At 42.6% G+C, this 26,597-nt stretch overlaps 1 protein-coding gene across 1 annotated transcript; it reads right to left on the bottom strand.

Annotated features, from left to right (window-relative positions):
- Positions 1-459: 459 nt before the first annotated feature.
- On the bottom strand, positions 460-26,593 carry styxl1 (serine/threonine/tyrosine interacting-like 1). Its single transcript, XM_052035969.1, has 8 exons — positions 26,176-26,593; positions 20,440-20,501; positions 18,987-19,086; positions 10,243-10,376; positions 6,766-6,911; positions 3,319-3,413; positions 1,877-1,986; positions 460-591 (listed from the first exon to the last, which is right to left on the bottom strand). The coding sequence occupies exons 1-8, from the start codon at positions 26,276-26,278 to the stop codon at positions 460-462; spliced, it is 882 nt and encodes a 293-aa protein (XP_051891929.1). The 5' UTR covers positions 26,279-26,593.
- Positions 26,594-26,597: the final 4 nt, after the last annotated feature.

Below are 26,597 nucleotides of genomic sequence, written 5' to 3'. Positions count from 1 at the left end.
TGGCCACTGTAAATCCCCCTTGTGCAGATGTAAATGGGTGCTTGATGGTCAGCATGGACTTTGTGGGCTGAAGGGCCTGTTTTTGTGCGCCATGATTCTATGGTAGATCAATGTTGTCAGTGACAATAGTGAGGTTAACTGCAGCTTTTACCACACACAAATGAAATGAGGACATGTTCTGCTGACATTGAATATGCCTACTGACACTGCCAAGCATTCCTTTAAACTACAACATCCGTGATAAATATGTAAATTATAATTCAAGGTGCATGGATTTATTGATATAAATGGCATTATAATTAGAAATAATGAAGAGAATTTAAATTACGGTTGCATTATAAATTAGATAATATTGTAGATACCTTTCAAGCTATTAAATCTTTTTAAAAAACAGAAACATTTCCAAATCTTGTTTTGACAATGGAGGAATGTTTGCACTGACAGTCGTTATATACCAGTTCAGTAATAAGGGTCAGAGACATCTGTGATCTTTTTCTTTAGGACAACTTCCTCCCACTTAGAAAGCTGATGTACAAAATCACGATGTGGGCGAATGGTTGCTTTACACTTCTGTACATGTGCCCAGACATCCTAAGGAAAAGGAACATGGAGGTACATGCAACTCATCTGCAAACCCAGGTTTCAAAAAGTAGCAATAAAACAAAATACTTTGTCTATTTCTCATCAAGCTATTCAGCAAGCTGTGGAGGACTCAATATTCCTGTCTGCAACAATGGTAGGGTTTATATGTGATTGAGGGGTCGGTGAGGAGTGGAGAATTCGGCAATGTGTGCACCTGCCTCCTTTCCAGACCTTTTGCCGATTATTATTCAGTAATATTTCTTTGAATTGTAATCTTTCTTTAGCCAGCTGTCAAAATAGCCAGTTCTGTTTGGATCAGTTCTGCATGGATCAGTTCTGCATGATTCCAGTGATTTCTACACTGGTCTCCACCAGCTCTGTCGATGATAGACCCAAAAAGAGCTCTAATGCTGATGTTAACTCAGACCTGTGAGAGTTCAACTAGAAGTGAGATGGACACAATTGCAAGTAATCACTGCAAACAAACTGTGGTCAGACTAAACAAAATAGGAATTGATTATCAAGGTTCACTGGTCCCGAGTCCCTATAATTAAGTATCTTAGTTCCATCATAGGAAAGATCTCATTTAAAGAAGGTTTGAAATTATAAATGTTAAAGAAAAAAGAAAATGGAAATCCAATCTCAAACTATAGAAAGGAGAAATTTTTACTCCCTGCGTGAGTTGGTGGTTAAGAAAAGGATTCCAATAAAAAAGCATTTAACCTGGAGAACTAGGAGTTGTCATAGAGTAAATGTTTCTCATGAAAGCATCCAAAAACAAAAGCAGATTGCATTTCATCTTAGAAAAGATAATGTTTTTGGTTTCCTATTCTGTACTAATTCAGCCATTTCACTGCTGGCCAGAAATGTTGGGTTCAGAAAGGATTTTATATTCACATTGACCGATGTCACTGAAAGGAAAATCGTTCTGGGGATACAGTCTGACAGAGTGGCATCGTTAGTGATGGAAAGTCAACAAACTGCAGATTCCAGATGTCTGAAATAAAACTGCAAGTACTGGAAATGCTCAGCAGGCAGCAAATGTGGGGAGGGAAACCAAGTTAGTGTTTAAGATCAATAGTCTTTCATGAGAACTGCGCAGAAATATGTGACTTTTCTTCTTATTTCTGTCATTATTTTGTCCAGCAAATATTGTTTTCCCTGCTCTCATCAGGATGATTGCAATAGAAATGATAATTCAGACAATCTAACAGTTGTTTTGTGGTTCTGCAGTGTTGTGTTCAGGGTGGCTGTTTGTTCTAACAGTCATTTTTTAAACAATCTGATCACTTACCTTTAGTGGAAGTTTCTGAGAATGAATGAGGTAGACCATCACTGCAGTACAACAGCGGCTTATACCCAGGGTGGAGACTACGCACACAACACCTTTATCCAGGTGGTCATCTGTATGTAAGAAAATAATGTAGTGTGATTCTGGAGCCCCTCAAAGTCAGGTATCAAATAACAGCACAGATTTCTTAATTATAAATCATCAATACAATTGCGGTAAAGTTCCAAAATCACTAGCACACATCATTGATTAGGATAGTAATAGGGTTGTAGATCCTGAAGTCCCTTATTCACACCATGGAACATCTAGAAACACCAATGGGACCCAGAGATGAAACTTGTATGAAATGCTATGTTGTACCTTGCACAGCAATTCCCTGTGGTATCAGTTGGGGTGGAGCAAGTGATACACCAGACACTTCCTTCATCTTAATGGGACCCACTACATGTTTGGAGGCCAGTATCGAATGGAAGATGTTTAGCTTCACCATAGTTGCCAAAAACTCACTGTTTTAAATACAAAGCAGCCATTGATGGCAGTGGCGTGTTTTAGGCATTTTACATCAATGCTTTTGATGACTTTAATGGAAGGGCCCACATCACCAAGAGCCTGCCTCTACAGGAGCCTCTCCCCTGAACTTTAACCAAGTCTGCAACTGAGTTCTGCCTGCAAAGGTTAGGGTTTAGTGGCATGGGAGGAGGGGATGAATTCCCATTTGCAAATTTGTTTAAACATGTTGAAATTGGTATGTTGTTAAAATAAATGATGATTAATATGCTGGTGAGCCTAAATACAGCAGACATTTGCTTTGGAGCAGGGAAATACTTAACTCAATTAGTATCTCACTAATCATTAAATGTGAACACATGCTACACTTTAGTCAGCATTTTGGGCTTTCTACACCCAAGCCTCGATTGCTTGACCCATTTTCTTGATTTATGAAATGGGTGACATTCTATTCCTCGGTACTCTTGCTCAGCAGAGTACAAAAATTGTCACAAAAAACTAGCATGTGATAGATTGCCTTAAATAAACTTTTTGGCCTAAAAACAAACATATCTTCTGTAATGCAAAAGCAAATGGTAGAAATCTAAAGTAAAAACAGAAATTTCAGTAAATACTCAGTGGGCTAAGCAGCTCTATAAAGAGAAAGACAAATAAAGGTCATGAAAAAAGTCATTGACTTGAAACATTCTCTTGTTTTTCTGTCCACAGATGCTGCCTGAGCTGCTGAGTAATTTTTCAGCATTTTTCTGTTTTACATTGCATCTTCCCAAATTCATTATTGATTATTTTTCATGATACACAGATTGCAGGGCTCACCATTGATCAAAAGAATAAAAATGCAATTAAATTAGAGGGTATAATTTTTATTTGCATTAACACAAATCCTCGGCAAGCTGCAAAAGAAATTCAATGTCAGTAGGATTATTAATTAAACTTACCAAGAAAGTTACAGATCAATGGAAAATGGACGAAGAAATCAGTGGTATCTGACGAAGAAATGTGTAAGACCGTAATATTTTGATCTTCTTCCAAGCTAAAGAAAGGTAAACAGAGTGAAAAAATTGTTTCTTAACTTGTTGTGAAATGAGGGACAGTTTTAGGGCAGAATTGCATAGATACATACAAAGGAAATATTACAGGGCTGTGGGGAAGGGGAAGGGACTGAAACCAATTGGGTCACTCTTGAAGGCAGCAGTGCAGATATGTTGGGACAAACGGCTTCCTTCTTTAGAAACATAGAAAACCTACAGCACAATTTAGGCCCTTCGGTCCACAAAGCTGTGCTGAACATGTCCCTACCTTAGAAATTACTCGGCTTACCCATGGCCCTCTATTTTTCTCAGCTCCATGTACCTACCCAAAAGTCTCTTAAAAAACCCTATCGTATCCGCCTCCACCACCGTTGCCGGCAGCCCATTCCACGCACTCACCACTCTGAGTAAAAAACTTACCCCTGACATCTCCTCCATAGCTGCTCCCCAGCACCTTAAACCTATGTCCTCTTGTAGTAACCATTTCAGCCCTGGGGAAAAGCCTCTGACTATCTACCCGATCAATGACTCTCATTATCTTATACACCTCTATCAGGTCCCCCCTCATCCTCCATCGCTCCAAGGAGAAAAGGCCGAGTTCCCTCAACCTGCTTTCATAAGGCATGCTCTGCATTTTGGGCAGCATCCATGTAATTCTCCTCTGCACCCTTTCTATGGCTTCCACATCCTTCCTGTAGTGAGGTGACCAGAACTGAGCACAGTACTCCAAGTGGGGTCTGACCAGGGTCCTATATAGCTGCAACAATACCTCTCAGCTCCTAAATTCAATTCCACGGTTGATGAAGGACAATACACCATATGCCTTCTTAACCACAGAGTCAACCTGTGCAGCTGCTTTGAGCATCCTATGGACTCGGACCCCAAGATCCCTCTGATCCTCCACACTGCCAAGAGTCGTACCATTAATTCTATACTCTGCCATCATATTTGACCTACCAAAATGAACCATTTCACACTTATCTGGGTTGAACTCCATCTGCCACTTCTCAGCCCAGCTTTGCATCCTATCTATGTCCCACTGTAACCTCTGACAGCCCTCTATACTGTCCACAACACATCCAACCTTTGTGTCATCCGCAAACGTACTAACCCATCCCTCCACTTCATCATCCAGGTCGTTAATAAAAATCACAAAAAGTAACACCACTGGTCACCGACCTCCATGCAGAATACGACCCTTCAACAACCACTCTTTGCCTTCTGTGGGCCAGCCAGTTCTGGATCCACAGTGCAATGTCCCCTTGGATACCATGCCTCCTTACTTTCTCAATAAGTCTTGCATGGGGTACCTTATCAAATGCCTTGCTGAGATCCATATACACTACATCTACTGCTCTCCCTTCATCGATGTGTTTAGTCACATCCTCAAAAAATTCAATCAGGCTCGTAAGGCAGGACCTGCCCTTGACAAAGCCATGCTGACTATTCCTAATCATATTATACCTCTCCAAATGTTCAGAAATCCTGCCTCTCAGGATCTTCTCCACCAGCTTACCAACCACTGATTTAAGACTCACTGGTCTATAATTTCCTGGGTTATCTCTACTCCCTTTCTTGAATAAGGGAACAACATCCGCAACCCTCCAATCTTCTGGAACCTCTCCTGTCTCCATTGATGATGCAAAGATCATCGTCAGAGGCTCCGCAATCTCCTCCCTCGCCTCCCACAGCAGCCTGGAGTACATCTCATCCGGTCCCAGTGACTTATCCAACTTGATGCTTTCCAAAAGTTTCAGCACTTCCTCTTTCTTAATATCTACATCTTTACTGTAGACTTGCATAATGCTCCTCCCAGTCAGTATGTTCTGTTCCAAAAACACCAGGAAGTATATGGACAAATGTCTTTGGATATGTGGATAAGTTTTTTTTTAAAAATCCCCTTCCCTAGAAATACTTCTGGTGCCAACCAGCCAAGCAGAGTTATCTCCCATGCTACTATTGTTTGAAAGTCAAATGTTGGTAGACAAAGCTGATTCCAGGCTCACTGACATATTCACAGAGTAAGGCACACTATTTTACCAAATAGGAATCAAGAGCAGACACACCAATCTTCCTCTTCCTTTGTCTAGGCAATCCGAGGCAGAATGCAGACTCTTTGCTGGCACTGAGGTCATGATCAAATACATCAAGACTGGATACTGAGTCTAAAATCTTCCTGATCTGTACTGTTGCATGACTCTGCTCTCCCTAGACTGCACATCTACAATGTGGGCCACACAAAGTACTTAGATAAATTATTTTTTTATAAAAAATAGATACGTCAGATGAGTGTTGCTGGTTCTGTGGAATCAAACATATTCTTGCACTGGGGATAAATATCAACATCGAGGGTAAGAGGGTGCACTCGAGGTGTTGATCAGTAGTTTGCCATTCTCCTGCAGGCTGCTGTAGGTCATACTGACAAATGTACTTATTACAATACAGATGGAGGCCATTCAACCCACTGACCCCATGTCAGCATGCAGTAGAGTAAACCCATCAGTCCAATCTTCCCCTTATTCCCCTGTAGCCATGCAACTTCCCCTTTCGATTCTTTCACTACTTACTTGGGGTGTGGGAAGAAACCGGAGTATCTGACAAACCTACTTATTCAGAGGGGGAGCTGTCAACCTCCATGCACCCAAGATCAGGATCAATCCTGAGTCCCTGGAGCTGTGAGGCAGCAGCACTAATGCTGTGGCGACATGCCACCTCTAACACCTGAATTATTCAGCCCATCGGGTCCATGCCAGCCTCTAGCAGACCAAGCCCGTCAGTCCTATTACCCCACTCCTTACAGTCATGGTAGCCCTCCAACATGTTCCCATCAACTCCCTTTTGATTGTTTGCCCCTAATATACATTCAGGAATAATTTACAGTCAACAATTAAGTTACCAGCCCATCTTAGGCATGTAGGAGGAAACCAAAGTATCCAGCAGATACCCATATGATGATGGTACAGACAGCATAATGCTTGTCCTTGTGGTGGTCAAATCAAACTCTGACAGACATCACAGGGTCTGCCCATTGGCTGCTGGAGGAGACCAATGTTATGGGGACGATCTGGTGCACTTTTGCCTTGGGTCTTAGGCATGCAAGGCTGAAAAGGTTTCTGTTGTACCTCAGAGGATGAGCTGAAGGCTCATGAGTTCAAAGATACTGCAAGGTTCCTACATTACAATCCCCATTGTTGCACACTCGGCTCAGTTTCTTTTTACAGCGACAATTTATCAGCAGTACAAGATGTACATTAATCTTATTCATTTCATACTGTCATCATAGACTTTCTATGTGTCAGCCTCAGAGCATGCACATTTTGAAAGAAAGTAAAGAACATCTTGTCAATTACTCACACTATCTCTTTATCGTGGCAGAGGTTGACATATGCCTTGATCTTCAGATCTTTCCGAACTTGTGGGTCACAGGATTGTTTGTAGTCACTCATATAAAGTTTGGCTGGCAAAATTTCTATTGGATAGGGCTCAAAGGCATCCAGCTCCTGTAGGCAACATATAATGCAGAAGAATTGACACATCTTGACGAACCTGAATTTGCAAGGAAATACCAGGAGTTCCATGTGGAACTGCTGCCGTTTCTTGGCACGTTACAGGATTAGGGATTTCCCACATGCATGTGACGTTTCCCACGTGTGTGTGTGAATGTCCTAAATTTACTGACCACTCCTTTATGAAACACATTGGTCACTTGCTGGCTACAAAATCCAAACCAGCAAGTAACAATCTAGTTGGAGGTGGGGGAAATTACAAAAACATCCATTTAACGTGGAGGCTGATGGGGTGGAATGTGAGAACCAGGGGAACTGTGTCCTTGCTCTCACCAGGAGAGGGGGGTGAGAGCAGAGGTGAAGGAAATAGATGAAATGTGGTTAAGGGCTCTGTCACCTATGGTAGAGGTGAAGCCATGGTTCAGGTAGCTATCTCCACTATATTTCCACTGACCCAGCTTTCTCTAAAGACTCCATTCTATTCTGTAAATACTGCCATCTCTGTTGTATTTGCTCTGATGATGGGACTTTTCACACAGGCATCTCCAGCATACATCACAGGGTCACTTTATGGATCGCGTACATCCTGTCCGCAAGACCAACCCTGAGCTTCTGGTTGCCTGCCATCTTAATGTTCTGTCCCACACCCATTCTGGCTGATCTGTCTACAGCCTCCTGCACTGTTATAACAAGGCCCAATGCAAGCTTGAGGAACAACACCTCATCCCCCGTAGGGGCACATTGTAGTTTTCCAGATTCAGTACCAAATTCTCCAACTTCAGGTAACTCTGCCTGTACCTGAGCTGGCCATTTCTGTCATTGACTCAGTTTTTCCCTCTCATTAGCACAGCCAGGCCAGCTGGGCATGTCCTACAGCCCTGCATTACACAATGCTCCTTTGTGTGTACTCTCACTCTCTAACTGCTCCCACTAACTCACTGATCAGATGACTACTACAACTTATCTCCCTACATAGTCCTCACCCTAAAGGAGATATTCCTTCCCCTGCCTTCTCTGTAACTTAAAACTAACCTGTTTTCTCTTTTTTTCAGTTCTGACATCGGGCCTTTGATCTGAAATGTTAACTCTTTCCACAGATGCTGCCTGACCCGCTGAGTGGTTCCAGTATTTTTTTTACCTTTGAGTTTCTCAAGAGGTAGACACTGCAGGGGTAATTGTCGTGGGCCTCACAGGTCTTTACCAACTCCCAAATGCTATAACACATCACATATCTTGCCATTTCTAACAAGTCTTGTTTCATGTGTTCAATGTGTTCAATTAATTCAAGTTTCTATTTAACTAATAATTAATTTTTAACCAGCTTATCCACTAAAGGCCAATTTTTCTATCTTTTACAGTTACCTTTCCGTAATTTGTAAGCTTAGTCAATAAAAACATTAATTTTTACAAAGCTCTAGATAAGATTATAAATACTTACCTCCTTGAATGTATGCATATTGGAGGCACACACCTTCTTACCCATTTGTGATAAATATCCAGGCTGACCAATTTCCCAGCATTAGCACGGGTTATGACGCATTCCATTAGGTTTACTCTCATAGAGTGTGATACAGTGTGGAAACACGCCCTTCAGCCCAACTTGTCCATACCAATCAAGGGGCCTTCCTGACCTAGTCCCATTTGTTCTGCATTTGGCCCATATCCCTCTAAACCTCTCCAACCTATGTACCTGTCTAAATATCTTTTAAACGTTGTAATTGTACCCAGCCTTACCACTTCCTGTGGCAGCTCATTCCATATACCCACCACCCTCTGTGTGGAAAGCTTGCCCCTCAGGTCTCATTTAAACTTTTCCCCTCTCATCTGACACCTACGTTCTCTAGTTTTAGACTCCCTTACGCTGGGAAAAAGACCATTGTCATCTGCTTTATCTATTACCCTCATGATTTTATAAATCTCCATAAAGTCACCCCTCAGCCTCCTTCGCTCCAGGGAAAACAGCCCCAGCCTATCCAGTCTCTCCTCATAACTCAAGCCCTCCAGTCCCAGCCTATCCAGTCTCTCCTCATAACTCAAGCCCTCCAGTCCCAGCCTATCCAGTCTCTCCTCATAACTCAAGCCCTCCAGTCCCAGCCTATCCAGTCTCTCCTTATAACTCAAGCTCTCCAGTCCCAGCAGCATCCCTGTGAATCTTTCCTGCACCCTCTCCTACCTTCAGTAAGGTGATCAGAACTGCACACAATATTCCAGGTGTGATCTCACCAACAACTTGCACAGTTGCAACATAATGTCCCAACTCCTGTACTCAGTGCCCCGTCTGATGAAAGCAAACGTGCCAAACCCCTTCTTCACCACCATGTCTACCTGTGCCGCCACTGTCAGGGAACTATGTACTTGCACCCCAAGGTCTCTCCGTTCTACAAAACTCTCCGGGGCCCTGTCATTTACTGATTAATACTGCCCTGCTTCGACTTCCCAAAATACATCACCTCACACTTGACTGAGTTAAATTCCATCAGCCGTTCCTTTGCCCACTTTCCCAGTTGATCTAGATCATGTTGTAACCTCAGACAACTTTCTTCACTGTCCACTATACCACCAATTTTGGTGTCATCTGCAAACTTACTAACCATGCCAGCTACATTCTCATCCTAATTGTTGATCTATCTGACAAACGACAGTGGACCCAGCTGCAATCTCTGCGGCACACCACCAGCCACAGGCCTCCAATCTGAAAAAAGAAGCCTCCACTAGCATCCTCTGACTCCTTCCAACTAACCAATTTTGTATCCAGTTGGCTATCTCACCCTAGGTCCCGTGTGATGTCACTTTCCCAACCAATCTACAATGTGGGACCTGGTCAAAAGCCATGTTAAAGTCCATGTAGACAATGTCTACTGCCCTGCCCTCATCAGTTCCCTTGGTTACCTTTTCAAAACAACTCAATTAAATTCATGAGGCATGATTTCCCATGCACAAAGCCACACTGACTCTCCCTAATCAGTCTTTGCCTTTCCAAATGCAGATGGATTGTGTTTCTCAGAATCCCCTCCAGTAACTTTCCCACCACTGATGTAAAGCCCACCAGCCTGTACTTCCCTGGCTTGTCCTTGCACCCCTTGTTAAATAAATCACATTCTGTGAGAGTTTTTTTCTGATATCCATTAGTAGGTTCTGAAGAGCACTCTGATCATGAATATTTTTCCCTTTCTTCCAAGCTGTTGCTCCTCTTAAAAAATACGATTGTTTATGCAAATGTGAGCTGCACTTTTGAAAATTGGACTCTCAGTGTTGGGGAAGGCCACATGGTTCCAGATCACCCAGTTATTGAAGACTCCTGCTCCACACAACCCCTTGACCTTACCTGTGGCATGTAAAATATTTTCTGTGTCCTGAAGAATGGATAGCAAGCAGAGAAAAGTTCATATCCACCATTCAGGACTCTAATTGGTTGTCGGCTGACTTCTTCCAGAAGCTTTGCATATTGGATTGCAGGACCTAGAAATGACGAATGTAAAAATAGTTTCATAAACGTTTAAAAAAAGAGTACATTACCATAAAACTTTAATGTGAAACACTTATCTTAATCTATAAACGTGCAACGCTATTTCCAAAAGCCCTACTGAGGGATGAAGTTACAAGTTGGAAATTTAAATGTATAGACTCTACAACATGGGGGTAATTTTTGAAAGAAAGCATCAGAATTTCTCCGAGAGGCCAATCCGAATACTAGGATTAGCATCCAGTCAAGCAAGGACAAAGGTGTAGACCCAAGGAAGGAGTTTGATTTTGAGAGTGGGAGGCAGGGATAAGTTATGTTCCCTAAATAGAAATGGATCAGTTTCCCAGTTGTGTGTTATTTGTGTGAAGGCTGTTGTGGGAGATCCAATCTAAGAGCAGAAGGTAAGCTTGTAGTCTGAAAGTAAAGACATCTGCTTCTCTTGGCCCTCACAAGTGTTATAAGGTCATATAGTTTTCCCTGAAGCTATTCACATCTCCCTTGAGTGCCAGGTTTACGGAAGCCTGGGTAAACAGTTATAGATGGTTAAACAGGATAAACGTAAGACTTATGGGCTCATTACAGTATGAAAATAGTCAGCCTAACTGGTGGGAACTGCCAGAAATTGAAGATCAGTTGGTATCAGGGAAGCGATTGTATAGTTGATGCACTTCTTGCCTTGTAGAACATACATCCAGATCTTGTAAAGATGGAAGATATGGGCTTTTGTTTCTTGGGTAGGAAAATTTGGAACATAGGAGCTCATTTTCTTTCATGATTTTTAATTCACAAAGGTGAAGTGTAAAACAATGGCATTTCAACAAAAGAGGGCAGATATTATTGGTACTGGTATTGGTTTATTATTGTCACTTGTACCGAGGTACAGTGAAAAGCTTGTCTTACAAACCGATCGTACAGGTCAATTCATTACACAGTGCAATTACATTGAGTTAGTACAGAGTCCATTGATGTAGTACAGGTAAAAACAATAACGGTACGGAGTAAAGTGTCACAGCTACAGAGAAAGTGCAGTGCAATAAGGTGCAAACTCACAACAAGGTAGATTGTGAGGTCAGAGTCCATCTCATTGTATAAGGAAACCGTTCAGATCACGGAATTATTTAATTTTTGTTGTATTAAGCACTATTTCTTTCCTCTCAGTTTGTAAGATCTACCCACGTCTGCTAAATGTTCTTATTTCTTGAAGAGGAATAGTACAATCGGTAGTGGTTACCAATTGGTAGCTTGCCTAAATGTCCTTAATTCATGTCTGAGTCATGAGTCATAGAGAGGTATAGCATGGAAACACAGGCCCTTCAGCCTACCAACTCTATACTGACTGTCAACTGCTAATTCTACCTTAATCTCATTTTTATTAGAACATAGAACAATTACAGCACAATTCAGGCCCTTCGGCCTACAAAGCTGTTCTCCCCATATTCCCATCAACTTCTCCCAGATTCCACCACTCACCTATATACTAGGGGAAATTTACAGTGGCCAATTTACCTACCAATCCACACATATTTGAAGTGTGGGAGGAAACTGCAGCACCCAGGGGAAACCCACGCAGTCACAGGAGAACATGCAAACTCCACACCGACAGCACCCGAGGTCAGGATTGGACTTGGGTCTCTGATACTGTGAGGCAATGGCTCTTTTAGTTTGTGCCACTGTGCCACCAAAGTCTTAATAAACTACCACCTATTCTGTCACAGGTAGTGTCAGGACCAAGGGTGATTCTATGCTCACATAAAGTTCATAATTCCTGCAGCAACCTCTGGATAGAAATAAAAGTTGTTTCTGGATTTTCACTTGCTAACTCAGAGGCCATGAAAAGTCAATAGCATCTCACTTGCCACCAGATAAGAGAGCATAAAATTAACCTACTGTCTTCCTGCATACCATGGCTTACTTACTCAATGGATTACTCATTGAAGTATCAGGGGAATCAGGGATCTACTGCCACTTGTAGAGTGGGAGAGACCTCTTCAAAATGGACAGGTTGCATCTCAGTATGGCTCGGGATAATGTCCTTGCAGGGAGATTCACTGCTGTTGTCGGGAAACGTTTAAGATAAATTGGCATGGGACTAGGCACCAGCAAACAGGAATAAGATACATCAAAGAATGAGAATGGTAAAACAGAATTTGAGGAGGAGGTATTACAGTTTTGGGTGGGAGCAAGCTAAAAGGTACTACAAGAAAAGTTTGACAAGTTAGAATGCATTTGTGTAATTGCACGAAGTGTGGTAAAATCAAACGTTGGTGAGTTACAGCACAAATGGCCTTGTGGGATAATGATGTAACGGTGATAACTGAAACATTTCTGACAAAAAAAGATCAGGATTGGGCATAATATTCCTGGGTGGGGAAAAGGTGCTCAGAAAAGAAGGGAATCAGAGAAAGGAGGCGGGGTGATACTGCTAATAATGGAAGATATTATAATGCTGGTCAAATCAGATACTCTTTAAAGATCAAATACAGAATCCATTTGGTTAGATTTAAGAAACAAGAACACTTAAATACTATTGGGGCTAAGTGACCAAACAGTGGGAGAAATATTAAAGCAATTCTGCAGGGAAATTACAGAGATGTGCAAGAACTGTAGATGGCAGATATTGGGGGATCAGATTCCATCCGATATCGATTGAGAGCGTTAGTGAAAAGGAGAGGAATTTCTGAAATGTTCAGGAGAACACTTGATGGGTACGTTTATGGCCCAATGAGGGAGCAGCCGTTGCTGAATTTGGTTTTGAGAAATGTGGTGGGAAAACGTCAGGGGGAAACTATCTGGAGGACAGAGATTTAGATTGGTTATGAAGAAGTGAAAGGAATAATCTAAACTAGAACTTTTAAAGGCCAATTTCAATAGAACAAGAGAAGATCTTGCAAGGATATTGTAAAGCCAAAGTTTGGCAGTTAAAACTGTAATAAGAGACTTTAAAAAAGGTGTGTTGGTACAGGCTAAGTTAATTCCCACAAGATGGGAAAGTGGGAGCACATGGGTGCCAAAGGAGTTGGAGACTATGATGAAACCAAAGGTGAATGGTGTATGTCAATAATTCAAGTGAGAACCGGTGGAACATAGTAAACTGAGAGGTTTACTATATAAAACAAGACAGTCAAAGGCAGAATAGGAGACTAGAGTGGCAGTTAACATAAAGGGGAACCTAAAAGTCCTCTATAGAGTGAGTGAGTGGCAGGTGGAGTATCACTGATTACGGGCTCAGAAAATGGCTTTTGCATTGAGTCAGAGAGCAAGGCTAAACACTTAATTACTTTGAATCAGCCTTTATCATGAAAGAGGTTTCTGTGAATATTTCTATTACCTCCTTATTAAGTGAGATAATTAGTGTGGTGAAAACTGATAAGGTTCTCGAAAGGCTAGTTATGGTTACAGATTGGTTGCGTTCTTGGTCACTTCAGGAAGGGAGGTGGCAATTGCAGAAGGACTTATCATAACCTTTCAACACTCCCTAGGTTTTGTTGAGGAGCCAGAGAACTAAAGAATGACAAATTTTACATCCTTATTTGAAAAAAGGTATAAAGGCACACCTGGCATTTACAAGTCAATCGGCAGAGAAACTTTTAAAAACATTAATCAGGGAAAAAAAAGCAAGTAAATTGAAAAAAGTTACAATGAAAAAAACTGACGCAAAACAAATTTGTTGAAAGAAAGTGCATTTGAAAATCTGATTGAACTTTTTGATGAGGTAACAGACAAGGTTGCAGAAGGAATGCAGCAGGTGTCATCTACGTGAGTTTTCAGAAGCTTTTAATAAAATCCAATGCTGGTTTGTAAAACTGAGGACATAATGAAGGCAATGGCAATATGAAAGAAATTGGCCAAAAGGCAGTAAGCAGAGAATTATGATAAGCAGTTGTTTGTTAGACTGTAGTATAGGAGACAGTCGTACTCCATACTCCCAGGGTCAGTGCTTGAACAGTGCAATTTAGATAAGGATGCGAAGGGTAAGATGTAAAAATGTACAGACAATGTCAGTGTGGTAAACAGTGAGGAGAATTATAGAAGGTTGCAAGAGGACCTTGAAATGGTGGCACATTGAACAGACAAATGGCAGATGACATTTATCACACGTAAGTGTGAAATGATATATTTTGAAAGAAAGAACTTAAGTTTTAAGGAATGAAGATCTGTATTCTTTGGTGTTTAGAAGAATGTCGGATGATCTCATTGAAACATGCAAAATCTTATATGAACATTTCAGTGTAGACGTTGAGATGGTTCCACTGGTGGGAGAGTCTCGAACAAGGGAACATAATTAAAAGGGCAGTCATTTAAAACTGAAGTGTATAGGAACTTCTTCTTGTAGAGGGTGGTAAATCTCTGAAATTCTCTACGCTGGAAGGTTGTGGAGGCTAGATCACTGGTGGTATTTAAAGAGGTAGATAAATATTTGAAAGATTGGAGAACTGAGGAGTTAAGGTCTGGGACAGATCAGCCATGATCATATTGAATGGCAGGGCAGGATTGATGGGCCAAGTGGACGACTCCTGTTCCTGTTTTTTCCTTCGTGTGAAGCGGGCCAGGTGGAAGGAGTATCAGTGGGGGAGCATTTTGGTGATAACGATCATACTTCAGGGAGATTCAGGCTGTTATAGAAAATAAGAAAAATATAAAATTGTAGTAGTAAAAGCTCTAAATTGGGGCAGGGACAATTTTATTAGATTGAGAGTGATTTTAGAAAAATGAGCTGGAAACAGCTACTTGTAGGTAAATCAGTCTCAGAGCAATGGGAGGCTTTAAAGAAGGAATTTCAAGAGGTTCATGTTAAACACATTCTCAATAAAGATAAAGGGTAGGACTGCCAAACCTGAAGTTCCTTGAATGACAAGTTGCACAGAGAGCAGGATAAGACAAAACAGGGATATTTATGTCAGAAACTAAGAGCTTGATACACCAGAATGGTGCCGAGTGTGTGGGAGTGAAATTGCAAGGAAAATTAGTAGGTTCTGAAAAATGCTGGCAAGTAGAAAAAAGAAAATCTAGTGATGTTTTATAAGTTCATAAACAGCAAGAGGATAGCTAAGGATAGAGCAGCCACTATTAGGGACCAAAAAGATGCAGAAAACGTGGGTAAGGTTCTTAATGAATATTTTGCAACTATCTTCAGGGGAAGATGCTGATGTTGTCATTAGAGCAAACAGGTGTGAAATATTGAATGGTATAAACATAGTAGCAAAGGGTTTAACATCTTTGAAAAGGGATAATTCACCAGGTTTGGATAAAATGCATCTCAGGCTGTTAAAGCAAGCATGGGAGGAAATCGTGGAGGCTTTGAATGCAATTTCTCAATCTTCGCTGGCGACAGGAAGGGCACCAGAGAATTAGGGGGCTGGCAATGTTGTATTGTTGTTTAAAAAGGGAGGAAAGGATAAAGCAAGTAACGGGAACATCATTGGAATCCATTCGAAAGAAAGGTATAAATCGTCATTTAATGAAAATACGAAAGTCTAAAAAAAATCAGGAATAAGCCATCTGACTCATCATGCCTAGTCTGCTGTTCACTAAATTAGAGCACTTCTTTTACCGCGACAACATTTTCCGGAACTAATTCCAATCTCCCTCGATTCCCCTCATATCTAAAGGACTATCAATCTCTGCCTTGATAATGCTCAGTGGCTGAGCCCCAACAGTCCTGTTGGGTGGAGAATTCCAAAGATTCACTAAGTTCTGGGTGAAGCAATTTCTTCTCCTCTCTGTTCTGAGTGGCCTACCCTTTATTTGAGACTGTAATCCCTGGTTCTTGACACCCCAGCCTTGGGAAACATTATCCCTGCATCCAACTTGCCAAGCCCCGCAAGAACTTTGTACATTTCAATGACATCACCTCTCATTCTTTTAAATTCTGTTTAATCTCTCTTAATAGGACAAACCCACCATCCCATACAGGAATCATCACTGTACTCCCTCCTTCATAGATATTTCCCTCCTTAAGTAGGGACATCAAACCTCTACACAAAATTACAGATGCTGATTCATCAGAGCCCTATATATACTTGGAGCAATCCATCACTACTCTTACCCTCAAATCCTTTAGAAATAAAAGCCAACATACTATTTGCCTTCCTAATTGCTTCCTGTACCTACATATTAACTTTCAGTGATTTATGTACAAGGACACCCAGGTCACTCTGAGACACCAGAGATTCTGCAGATGCTGGAATCTGGAGCAACACACACAAAATGCTGGAGGAACTCAGCAGGTCAGGCGGCATCTATGGAGGGAAATAAACAGTCGACGTTTTGGGTCGAGACCCGAAATATCGACTGTTTATTTCCCTCCATGGATGCTGTCTGACCTGCTGAGTTCCTCCAGCATTTTGTGTGTGTTGCTCCAGGTCATTCTGACTACTGATAGCTTTCAATCTTGCACTCTGCCTTTCTTGTCTTACCTATCAGAGGACAACCTCACATTTTTTCCACATTACATTCCATCTGCTATGTCATAGAGTCATTGAGTTACACAGCATGGAAGCAGGCCCTTCGGCCCACCTTGTCCATGCTGACCCACTTGTCTATCCAAGCTAGCCCCATTTGCCAGAGTTTGGCCCATATCCCTCACTGCCCATTTACTTGGTTTGCCTACACCTCTATGAAGGCTCTGTATCCTTCTCATGGGCTACACTGCTTTGTATCATCACCAAACTTAGATATATCGCACAATCCCTTCATCCAAATCACTGATGGTCATTGCAACCCAACCAAAAAATTAACTATTTACCCCAGCTCTCTGTTTCCTGCCTGTTAACTAATGCTGAATCTATTCTAAGGAGAGGCGTTAACTCTGTTCCTCATTCCACTGACCTAATGAACATTTCCACCTTTTCCTATTTTTATCTCAACCTACGTCAGTACATTGGCCCAGTATTGTGTGCTTTAATTTTAGTTACTAATCCCTTGTGAGGCACCTTACTGAAGAACTTCTGAAAGCCAAATTGCTGGTTACAACCTCAAAAATGCTGACGGATTAGTCAACCATGATTTCCGTTTCACACGTCCATGAAGGAGACTAAGTGGCACCATTCAAAGAGTGTGCAGAAACAGTAGGATGGATGGATGTGGGCAGGCACAGTAGTGTAGCAGTTAGCGTAACACTTTACAGTGCCAGCGACGCAGGTTCAATTCCCGGTGCTGTCTGTAAGGAGTTTGTACGTTCTCCCCGTGTGTCTGCGTGGGTTTCCTCCGGGTGCTCCGGTTTCCTCCCACATTCTAAAGACGTACGGGTTAGGAAGTTGTGGGCGTGCTAAGTTGGCGCCAGAAGCGTGGCGGCACTTGCAGGCTGCCCCCCAGAACACTATGCAAAAGATGCATTTCACTGTGTGTTTCAATGTACATGTGACTAATAAAGATCTTATCTTATCTTATGTGCAAAAGTGGCGGGAGTTGTTGAAAGAACAGTCAGCATAGTACATGGAATCCTGGGCTTCAGAGGTGTACAATAGATGTATCGAGTACAAAAGCAGGGATATTCTGTTGAATCTTTATAAAACACTGATTGGAGCACCGCTGAAATATACATCTGTACTCACCAAACTGAAGGAAGGATATGGAAATCCAATAGAGGGTGGAAAAGACACTTACTAAAATAGTACCAGGGATGAGGAATTTTAGCTGCAAGAATAGAGTGGAGAAGCTGAGATTGCTTTCCTTGAAGTAGGTTGAGAGGAGATTCAACAGCGATATACAAGATAATGAGAGGCAAATAGAGGGTAAATAGGGAGAAGCTGTTCTCATTAGCAGATCTCTCTCACACCCATGCATGCATGCGCGTGAACATACACAAAATCTGCAGGGCTGTGGGCATTCGGCAGAGGAATGGAACTGAATACATTGCACTACATGGAAGTGGCTTGGACTCAATGTGGTGAATATCCTGCTTCTCTACCAGAACGATTGTACAGTTCTGTCATGTTAATGACATTGAGGCAATTCAGTCAATAATGGCCAGGCTGATAGTTATTCAGCCTGACAGAGGGTGAGAGTTTGGCAGAGAGCTGTGGACGCAGCTCAGCATATCATGAAAACCAGCTTCCCCCTCCATGGACTCTGTCCACACTTATTGCTGCCTCAGTAAGGCAGCCAACATAATCAAAGACCCCTCCAACCCTGGGCATTCTCTCTTCCCCCCCCTCCCATTGGGCAAAAGATACAAAAGCCTGAAAGCACGTACCACCAGGCTCAATGACAGTTTCTATCCCACGTTATAAGACTACTGAACAGTCCTCTTGTACAATAAGATGGACTCTTGACCTCACAATCTACCTTGACATGGCCTTGCACCTTATTGACTGCATGCACTGCACTTTCTCTGTAACATTATATATTGCATTCTGTTATTACTTTTCCCCTGTACTACCTCGATGTACTGACATGATGAAATGATCTGTGTGGATGGCAGGCAAAACAAAGTTTTTTTACTGTACCTCGGTACATGTGACAATAATAAACCAATTATCAACTATTCAGTTGTCTTCAAATTATAACTCAATTTTTCACCAGTGTTCAAGATGAATGTTTATCCCTGTACGATGACTATGCCTCAAGTTTATCTTTATAGTTACAATTTCTGATTGTATATTTACCGTCTGTGTTCGATGAGGTTGTGTGCCCATCATAAACCACACAATACTTTACACACTCAAGCTCTACGTCTTCTGGCATCAGATAATTTCCATCCATGTCCTGCAAAATAACAAATAAAAAGCATGATTGGAAGAGTAAAGGATTTAACTGATCAGCAAGCTTTATCATTCTAGGGACGAATATTTTGGTTTTGGCAAAAAGCCTTAAGCACAATTTTGCATACGAACGCACATGTTTCAAGCTATAAACAGCAGGCTGTTTTGGACCAGAGGACAGGAATCATAAAGCATGCAATTTTGTCGAATCATCTATATGTTTGTTTTTCAGTGCTGATTGGTAATGCTTAGTAGATTTCATTTTGTACTAATCTGCAAGAATGATGCAGTGCCTTGCCAGCAAGAACATGCTTTTTGCAAAAAATATACAATTATATTTGATGCAGTAAGGTGATACAATTTTCAAAGGTTGGATTTCCAAAATGAGAATGCAAACTCCAGAAGTGGATTTGTTCAATGTTTTAAATTCTTAGCTCTGGCTCTGTTTTGTTATTGAGAATGATATTGTTTTATAGTTCACTGGCCAGAGCTGTTCGAGTTAACCTATTTATACCACTTATACTAGAACACCAGGCTGAAGGAAACAGGATCAGGAGGAGGCAACATGTGCCCCTGAGCCACACAATAAGATCATGGCTCAACCCTACATCAACAGCACTTTCCCCATTCTATTCCTTTAATAGTCAAAAGAAACCTATTGATCTCAAATGGTGAACAGACTCATTAACCGAACATCCATTGGGTCAGAGAATTCCAATGAGTAATTTCGTTATGGGTAAAGTAATTTCTCTGAGACCTAGATAGCTAACTTCTTTTCCTCAGACTAAGAGTTTTAGTTCTTCTAAGGGAAAAAGTCACAGGACATCCATGCGTTAATACAATATTGCATGTCCTTATGTTTTTGCTGAACTATGGAACTACACTTCTACATGATATATTATGAACCTTGATGATAATATGTCAAATTTTGTTAAATTCAGCAAGGTTCTATTGGTGTCAAGAGAATCTGAAATCAAGTGTTAAAGACCCACTCTAGGCCTTGAAAACATTATCAAGATTGCCACTTCCAAAATTACTGAGAATGTGCTATATTTTGGATGAGATGTTAAACTGGGGCTCATCTGCCTACTCAAATGGATGAAAGAGTCCTCTCAGCACTAGCTGAAGTACAGGGAGTTCTGTCAAAGATAAGACCAAAATTTCAGCCTCAGTTAACATCATCAGTACAATTAACTATCTATCCAGGTGGGATCTTGCTTTGGGCCAAATGGTTGTCAACATAAAAATGATTACACTTTATCTACTGCTTTGAAAGCAACTTCAGAATTCATGAGGATGGGCTTCATATAAATTTAAGTTATTTCCTCTTTTAACAAACAGAAGTATAAAATATTACCCTTTTTGCTCTCTTGGCTGTTATCACATGACTTTCATCATATTGATATTTGGTCCGTACATCTGTAATAATAGATTTTAAATAGAATTTAAGTAGATTAATAATAGATTAAGTAATAATCTATAAGTAATAATAGTAGATAATAATAGATTAAGTAATAATAGATTTTAAGTAGAATTTGCATTACAATGAGGAAAGATTGATAACCTTATGTTATATCAGACAATGACACAAGAAATTCTGCAGATGCTGGAATCTGGAGCAACACGCACAAAAGACTGCTTATTTCCCTCCATAGATGCTGCCTGACCTGCTGAGTTCCTCCAGCATTTTGTGTGTGTTGTATCAGAGAATTAAAGGAAGCATGAGATCTTTATTTGCTTCTTAAACTGTCTGATATTTAATATTTTGAAACGTATGCTGTCACATTTCACATGGCTTTAGTCAATTTAAGCTTTAAAACAGTACCTTAATATAAATTACTGTTTTTGTTGCTGGCTGTTTGTATTTTTAAAAAATACAAAAGCAGAAAACTATTTTTTGTAATGGAGAGTGTTTGCAATACCTGAGACTTCTGATGTATTATCAGTAAGCCTCCTTGGAGATTGATCATTGTGAGTTGGATGATGCACTGCCTTAAAGTACATCGCTACAAAGCCAGAAAGAAGTGTTTTCTGAATAAGTAAAAGTCATGAAATCAATTTTGCATATGTTTGTGGAAGATTTAACACCAGTTATAAGCAGGACGTCAACACTACGGTGCAAGATTTTAGTGTACTCTAGTGCTGCTTTTCTGGCATTTAGCTCACCCAAATAACATCAGTAGAGGTGCTTTGGTCAAATTAATTTCTGACATTTTGTATCACATCGTCTTTAATAATAAACCAGTGCCATTCAACAATATTTAGCGGGTCATTTGTCCTATGCTCATAGCAGAGTGGTACTTGACTCTGTACAAGACATATTTCAAGCTGACTGATCAAGACTGGGATCCCCTCAGCACATAGGTTTCCAATCAAAATTAATGGTCAGAAATGCCACAAGAAATTCAGCTAAATGGAAAGCGACTCCCCATTCATCCAATCAGAAATGATTAAAAAACAGAAAAAAGACCAGACAAAGGAGGTGGCACCAAAACCCTTCTCTACCGGTCTTCATACAGATGCCTGATCAACACTTGCTGTAGGAACAATGTCCTCGCAGTCTACCCTACCACTCACAATTGTGACCTTTGAAAACCACAAGCATGGGCTACCACAAGTACCTGCACTACTCCCAAATTCAGGTTCAGAACCCCCCTCGCTCTCAGAAACCTTGCCTTCGGATGCTTGCAGGCTGTCTCCTGATATGCCACATAGGCTGCTACCTGCTGCATTGCAAAAATCAAAAGTAGCTCTACCAGAAATTTTTGGTTGAGTTAACTTTGACTTCACTCCTGGAAAGGGCTCTTAAAAGTGCAGGCATTCATATATATATATAGGACACGTGTCCTTACAGACACCTCCCTGGCAACTTTCTTTCATAAATGCAGTAGAAGGCTGCCTCCTGCACCCACAGTTGCTCAGAACTCTGTGTGTTTTTTCTGTCTTGCCACCCCACTTCTTGGGGAGGTCAGTCACCACCCCTCACCCTCATTCCATCAGCTGAATTCCATCATTTCCCAGTCAGTGAAAGATCGCTGGTTGTATCATGATATGAGGGAGGAAATTGGGAAGTTCATCACCAATATCCAATGTTATTCGAATCAATCATTAAACAAAGACACTCTGCTGATATTGTTTTGGAACTGGCACCTCTGGTAGATGCACCTTTCTATGAGAACGCTGGTAGAAGTGACCTCCACACAGTCCTTATGAAGACAAAATTGCACCTTCACACCAAAGACACCTCCACTGTGTTGTGTGGCATTACAGTCATACCAAATGGGATAGACTCAGCACACATCTGGCAGCTGAAAACTGTGCATTCATGAGGCATTGTCAACCGATCCATCGTCCCCTTCACTGTCAGGCCTGACTATCTGAAGGTGCTGGGGATCTGGTTCAGAGGGGCCGCGGCGTGCAACAAAAATTGGCAGGAGCGGATTGGGAAGGTGAAGCAGAGACTGGGACTGTGGGAACGGCGCTCCCTATCGATAACTGGGAAGAACTTGGTCATCAGTTGGGAGGCGCTCTCAGGGCTGCTGTACTTGGCGCAGGGGTGGCCTGTTCCTCGCTCCTCTGGCTTGGGAATCACCCGCGCCATCTTCCGGTTCATCTGGGGATCCAAGATGGAGCAGATCCAACGGGCCACCATGCACAAGTCCCTGGACAATGGGGGTAAAGGTGTCCCCAATGTCGCCCTCCTCCCGATGACCACCTTCGTCTGTGGCTGCATCAGGCTGTGCGTGGAACCCAAGTATGTGGGCACCAAGTGTCACTACGTACTGAGGTTCTACCTGTCCCGGCTGTTGTGAAGGATGGGCCTGGCCCCGTGGCCACACGGCGTCCCAGTCAGCTGGACGCTGCCGCGCTACCTGTCCTTCGTGGAAAAGTTCTTCCAGACCAATATCTTTGACCACAAGTCCATCAGGCAGTGGTCAGCACGGAACATCCTGCAGGTACTGCAGGAGAAGGACTCAATGGATACTGTGGGGTGGTTCCCTGAGCAGACTGTCCAGACCATCTGGTAGAATGTCTCATCGCCAGAACTCACCAACAAGCACCAAGACCTCGCTTGGCTGGCGGTGAGAGGGGCCCTCCCAGTCAGATCCTTCCTGTATGGTTGGAACCTCACTCCCAGCGCGCGCTGCCCCTGGGAGGACTGCACTGGGGACGAGACGGTCGCCCACCTCTTTGCGGGCTGTAGGTTTGCGAGGAGGGTGTGGTGAAAGATGCAAGGGTCCTTGTCACGGTTCATCCCCAGCAGCAGCGTAACAGAGGATTCTCTGATCTGCGGGCTGTTCCCGGGGACACACACAGAGACGGACATCAGCTGCTGCTGGAAGGTCGTCAACTCGGTGAAAGACGCTCCTTGGTCTGCCCGAAACTTGTTGGTCTTCCAGCACTGCGAGATGTCCGTAGGGGAATGCTGCTGACTGGCACATTCCAGGCTGCAGGAGTATGTGCTGAGAGACGCACTGAAGCTGGGCGCAGCCAACGCAAAGGCTCGGTGGGGAAGGACTACAGTTTAGGGTTCTTCTGCCACTGGAGAGGGAGGGGCGGGGACAGGCGAGAAATCCCCAATATTGTAAATACAGGACAGGGTAGTTTCCAGGGAGCCACACGTGTGGCATCGGTGCTGTTTTCTATATAAAAAGGTAACACCAATGAATGATCTGTACAAGAATGTAAAGGTTTGCACTGTTTTGTAATTGTGTATAGTTTGTCTTTTATTGTGAATAAAGTTTATTTTGCATAAAAAAATTAGTATTAGAAATGTAGAACAACACAATCTGTAACTTCATGGCCTTGGGATAATTAAGCCAAGGAATCAACAGTAGTTCATCGAGGAGTGCAGAATAGGGGCAAACACCAGGGAAACCTAAAAAATGTGGCACCAACCTGAAAGCAGCAATACAGGACCACAAGCACGCTGAACAGCAAAAGCAGTGTGGAGCACACAAGGACCAAGCAATCCCAAGTCTGCAGTCCTGCCCACCTAACCTTTGACTTTGAAAGCTTATAATCAAACTGAAACAAATTCTGTCTTCACCTTCTTCTTCTTAGGCAGCTCTTCAGTGCTCAGAATTACTTGCTTCCATTCCAGTTCTGTGGGTTCCAAATTGGGCAATGAAAATCTGCACACTCTGCTGGAGCTGGGGCAGGTAGTGCTTAATAAGAGCTATTTGGTACATGGTACATTCTTACTGTTTTTTGTGTACGGCCTCCACATGCTCCTGTTGTCGAGACCCCAAATGTTCAGTGCCTTTCTGGATGTTCCTACTGTATTTTGAGAAGTCACAGGCCAGAGATTCTCATTAGTCAGTCAGAATGCTACATTTTTTTCCAAGAAGGCTTCAACAATACCCTCAAGCATTTTCAATGTTTTTCTGGACAAACTACTACTGCGGCAGAGCTCAGAGAGGTTGTTCCAACTGTCAAACATGCAGATAATGAGGACTGCCCACTAGAGCTGGTTGAGTATAATCAGACCTTTAATGCCAAGCATATCTGCCTGGAGTGGATGCTGACACTGGGTGGCCTCTCCTGACAATGGATTTGCAGCATTTTGCAGAGACAGCTTTGGTGGTACTTTCAGTGCTTTGAGGTGCTTTCTGTACATTCTCCATGTCTTTGAAGTACAGAGAAGGGCACCAATTACTGTTGCTCTCTAGACCACCAGTGTTACAGGATCTTGGAATTTTAGCAAGGCATAAAAAGGGGAGCTTGGACTTGCGGTTCTCAAACCTTTCTTTGTGTTATTTCTGGGTCAATAGAGCCTGATTGTTGTATTGATCAATCACAATGAGTTCTTCCTTTGCAGAGTATTTTATAAATCACTCAGACTGGGAGTATCAGGAAGACACATCTGTTTATTTCAGCTGATGATAACTACCTGAAGTATGTTATATGCAATGTTGCAAGATTAACTTTGAAATGCAGTGCTTTAATGTAATAGTGACACCAGAGACTTTACAGCAAGACTTCCACTTCCCACAAATGTACATTTACCATAATCAGTAATCCAATGATTAATGTATCTGGCAAATTAAGGAGAACTTTGGTCTTTTTTTCATCCATTAATTCCTGTGAGGATGAATAACATTTTGATAGGGTCTTCTGGTCTTCTTAGGCAATGCCTCAAGATTGAGGCTGATTTGCTTCCACTTCAGCTCTGATGAATGGAAGATCTCTGTGCATGAATTATTTAAACATGAGGTGGCTATTATACTCCAGTTACCTCATAGTGATGACAGACTGCAGGTTAAGTACAACAGCAAGGTGGTCCAAGTTGTTTGGAGACCAGATTTTGCTTCATAGACCTAGTATATACACACACAGCACACATGGACACAGACAGACACACTCTGGCCACATGCACGCAGACACACAATATTTCCTTGGTGCCTTCTCCCTCATTTTACCTCCTCCATCACAATCCCCTCCTCCTTTCTCCAGTCTTCCTATACCTGTTCCCTCCCTTCCCATTCAATCACCTTCTCTCCTTTTCTTTTCCACCTTGATTCCTTAACTCCCTCCTCCCTCTACCACAGCACCCTTCACACCCAGCTCCTGGCTCCCTCCAAGTACATGGCTGCCCATTGACTGCTGCTGCATGCCGACCCAGCTAGTCTCAATTACCTGCATTCAGCCCATATCTCTGCTTCTTAAGTGATACGTTAGTGTAGCGGTTATTGTACCGCTTTACAGCGCCAGCGATCCGGGTTCAATTCCGGCTGCTGTCTGTAAGGAGCTTGTACGTTCTCCCCGTGACTGCGTGGGTTTCCTCCGGGTGCTCCGGTTTCCTCCCACATTCCAAAGGCGTACGGGTTAGGAAGTTGTGGGCATGCTGTGTTGGCGGCGGAAGCGTGGCGACACTTGCGGGCTGCCCCCAGCGCACTCTACGCAAAAGAGGCATTTCACTGTGTGTTTCGATGCACGTGCGACTAATAAAGAAGTACCTGCCTCAACCACTTCCTCCGGCAGCTCATTCCGTATACTCACCACCCTCTGCGTCCAGGGAGGAAGGTGGGCTTTCTCTCATGATCATTCTTTCATTATCTCCTCTTATTTAAACTTTGGTCTTTCTACTCACCGACTAAATAGAGATAAATAGGTTCTGTCAGCCTGGAATACTTTGTGCTTTGATTCAGCATATTGTAGAGCTCTGTTGCATCACAAAATATAATTCCTGCCATTACAAGAGTTAATGTCAGATGGGCTGGTGAGTGCCAACTCCTTCCAACACTCTAGCCTGATCCACACCCAGCACCTCCTTGGTTGCAGCTCTTGTTGAATGGTATCCATGAAGTGACGTCAATGGGTCGGGGGGAAGGAGGAGCGCATGCGCAGTACCTCTCCCGGCCAAGCCGCCGTTGACAGCCCGTCGGCCGATCCCGGACGGGCGGCGAAACCCCCCGTTAGTACGCATGCGCCGCACTTCAACCGAACCTGCTGGGTGGATCGGGCGGACAGGATGGCGCGCCGCGCCAGCCAGTCAGCGACGGAGGAAGGCGG

Source organism: Pristis pectinata, chromosome 21 (assembly GCF_009764475.1).
Source record: "Pristis pectinata isolate sPriPec2 chromosome 21, sPriPec2.1.pri, whole genome shotgun sequence".
NCBI classification, from domain to species: domain Eukaryota; kingdom Metazoa; phylum Chordata; class Chondrichthyes; order Rhinopristiformes; family Pristidae; genus Pristis; species Pristis pectinata.
Note: the sequence above shows the minus strand (reverse complement) of the source record. Positions and strands in the feature narration are given on the sequence as shown.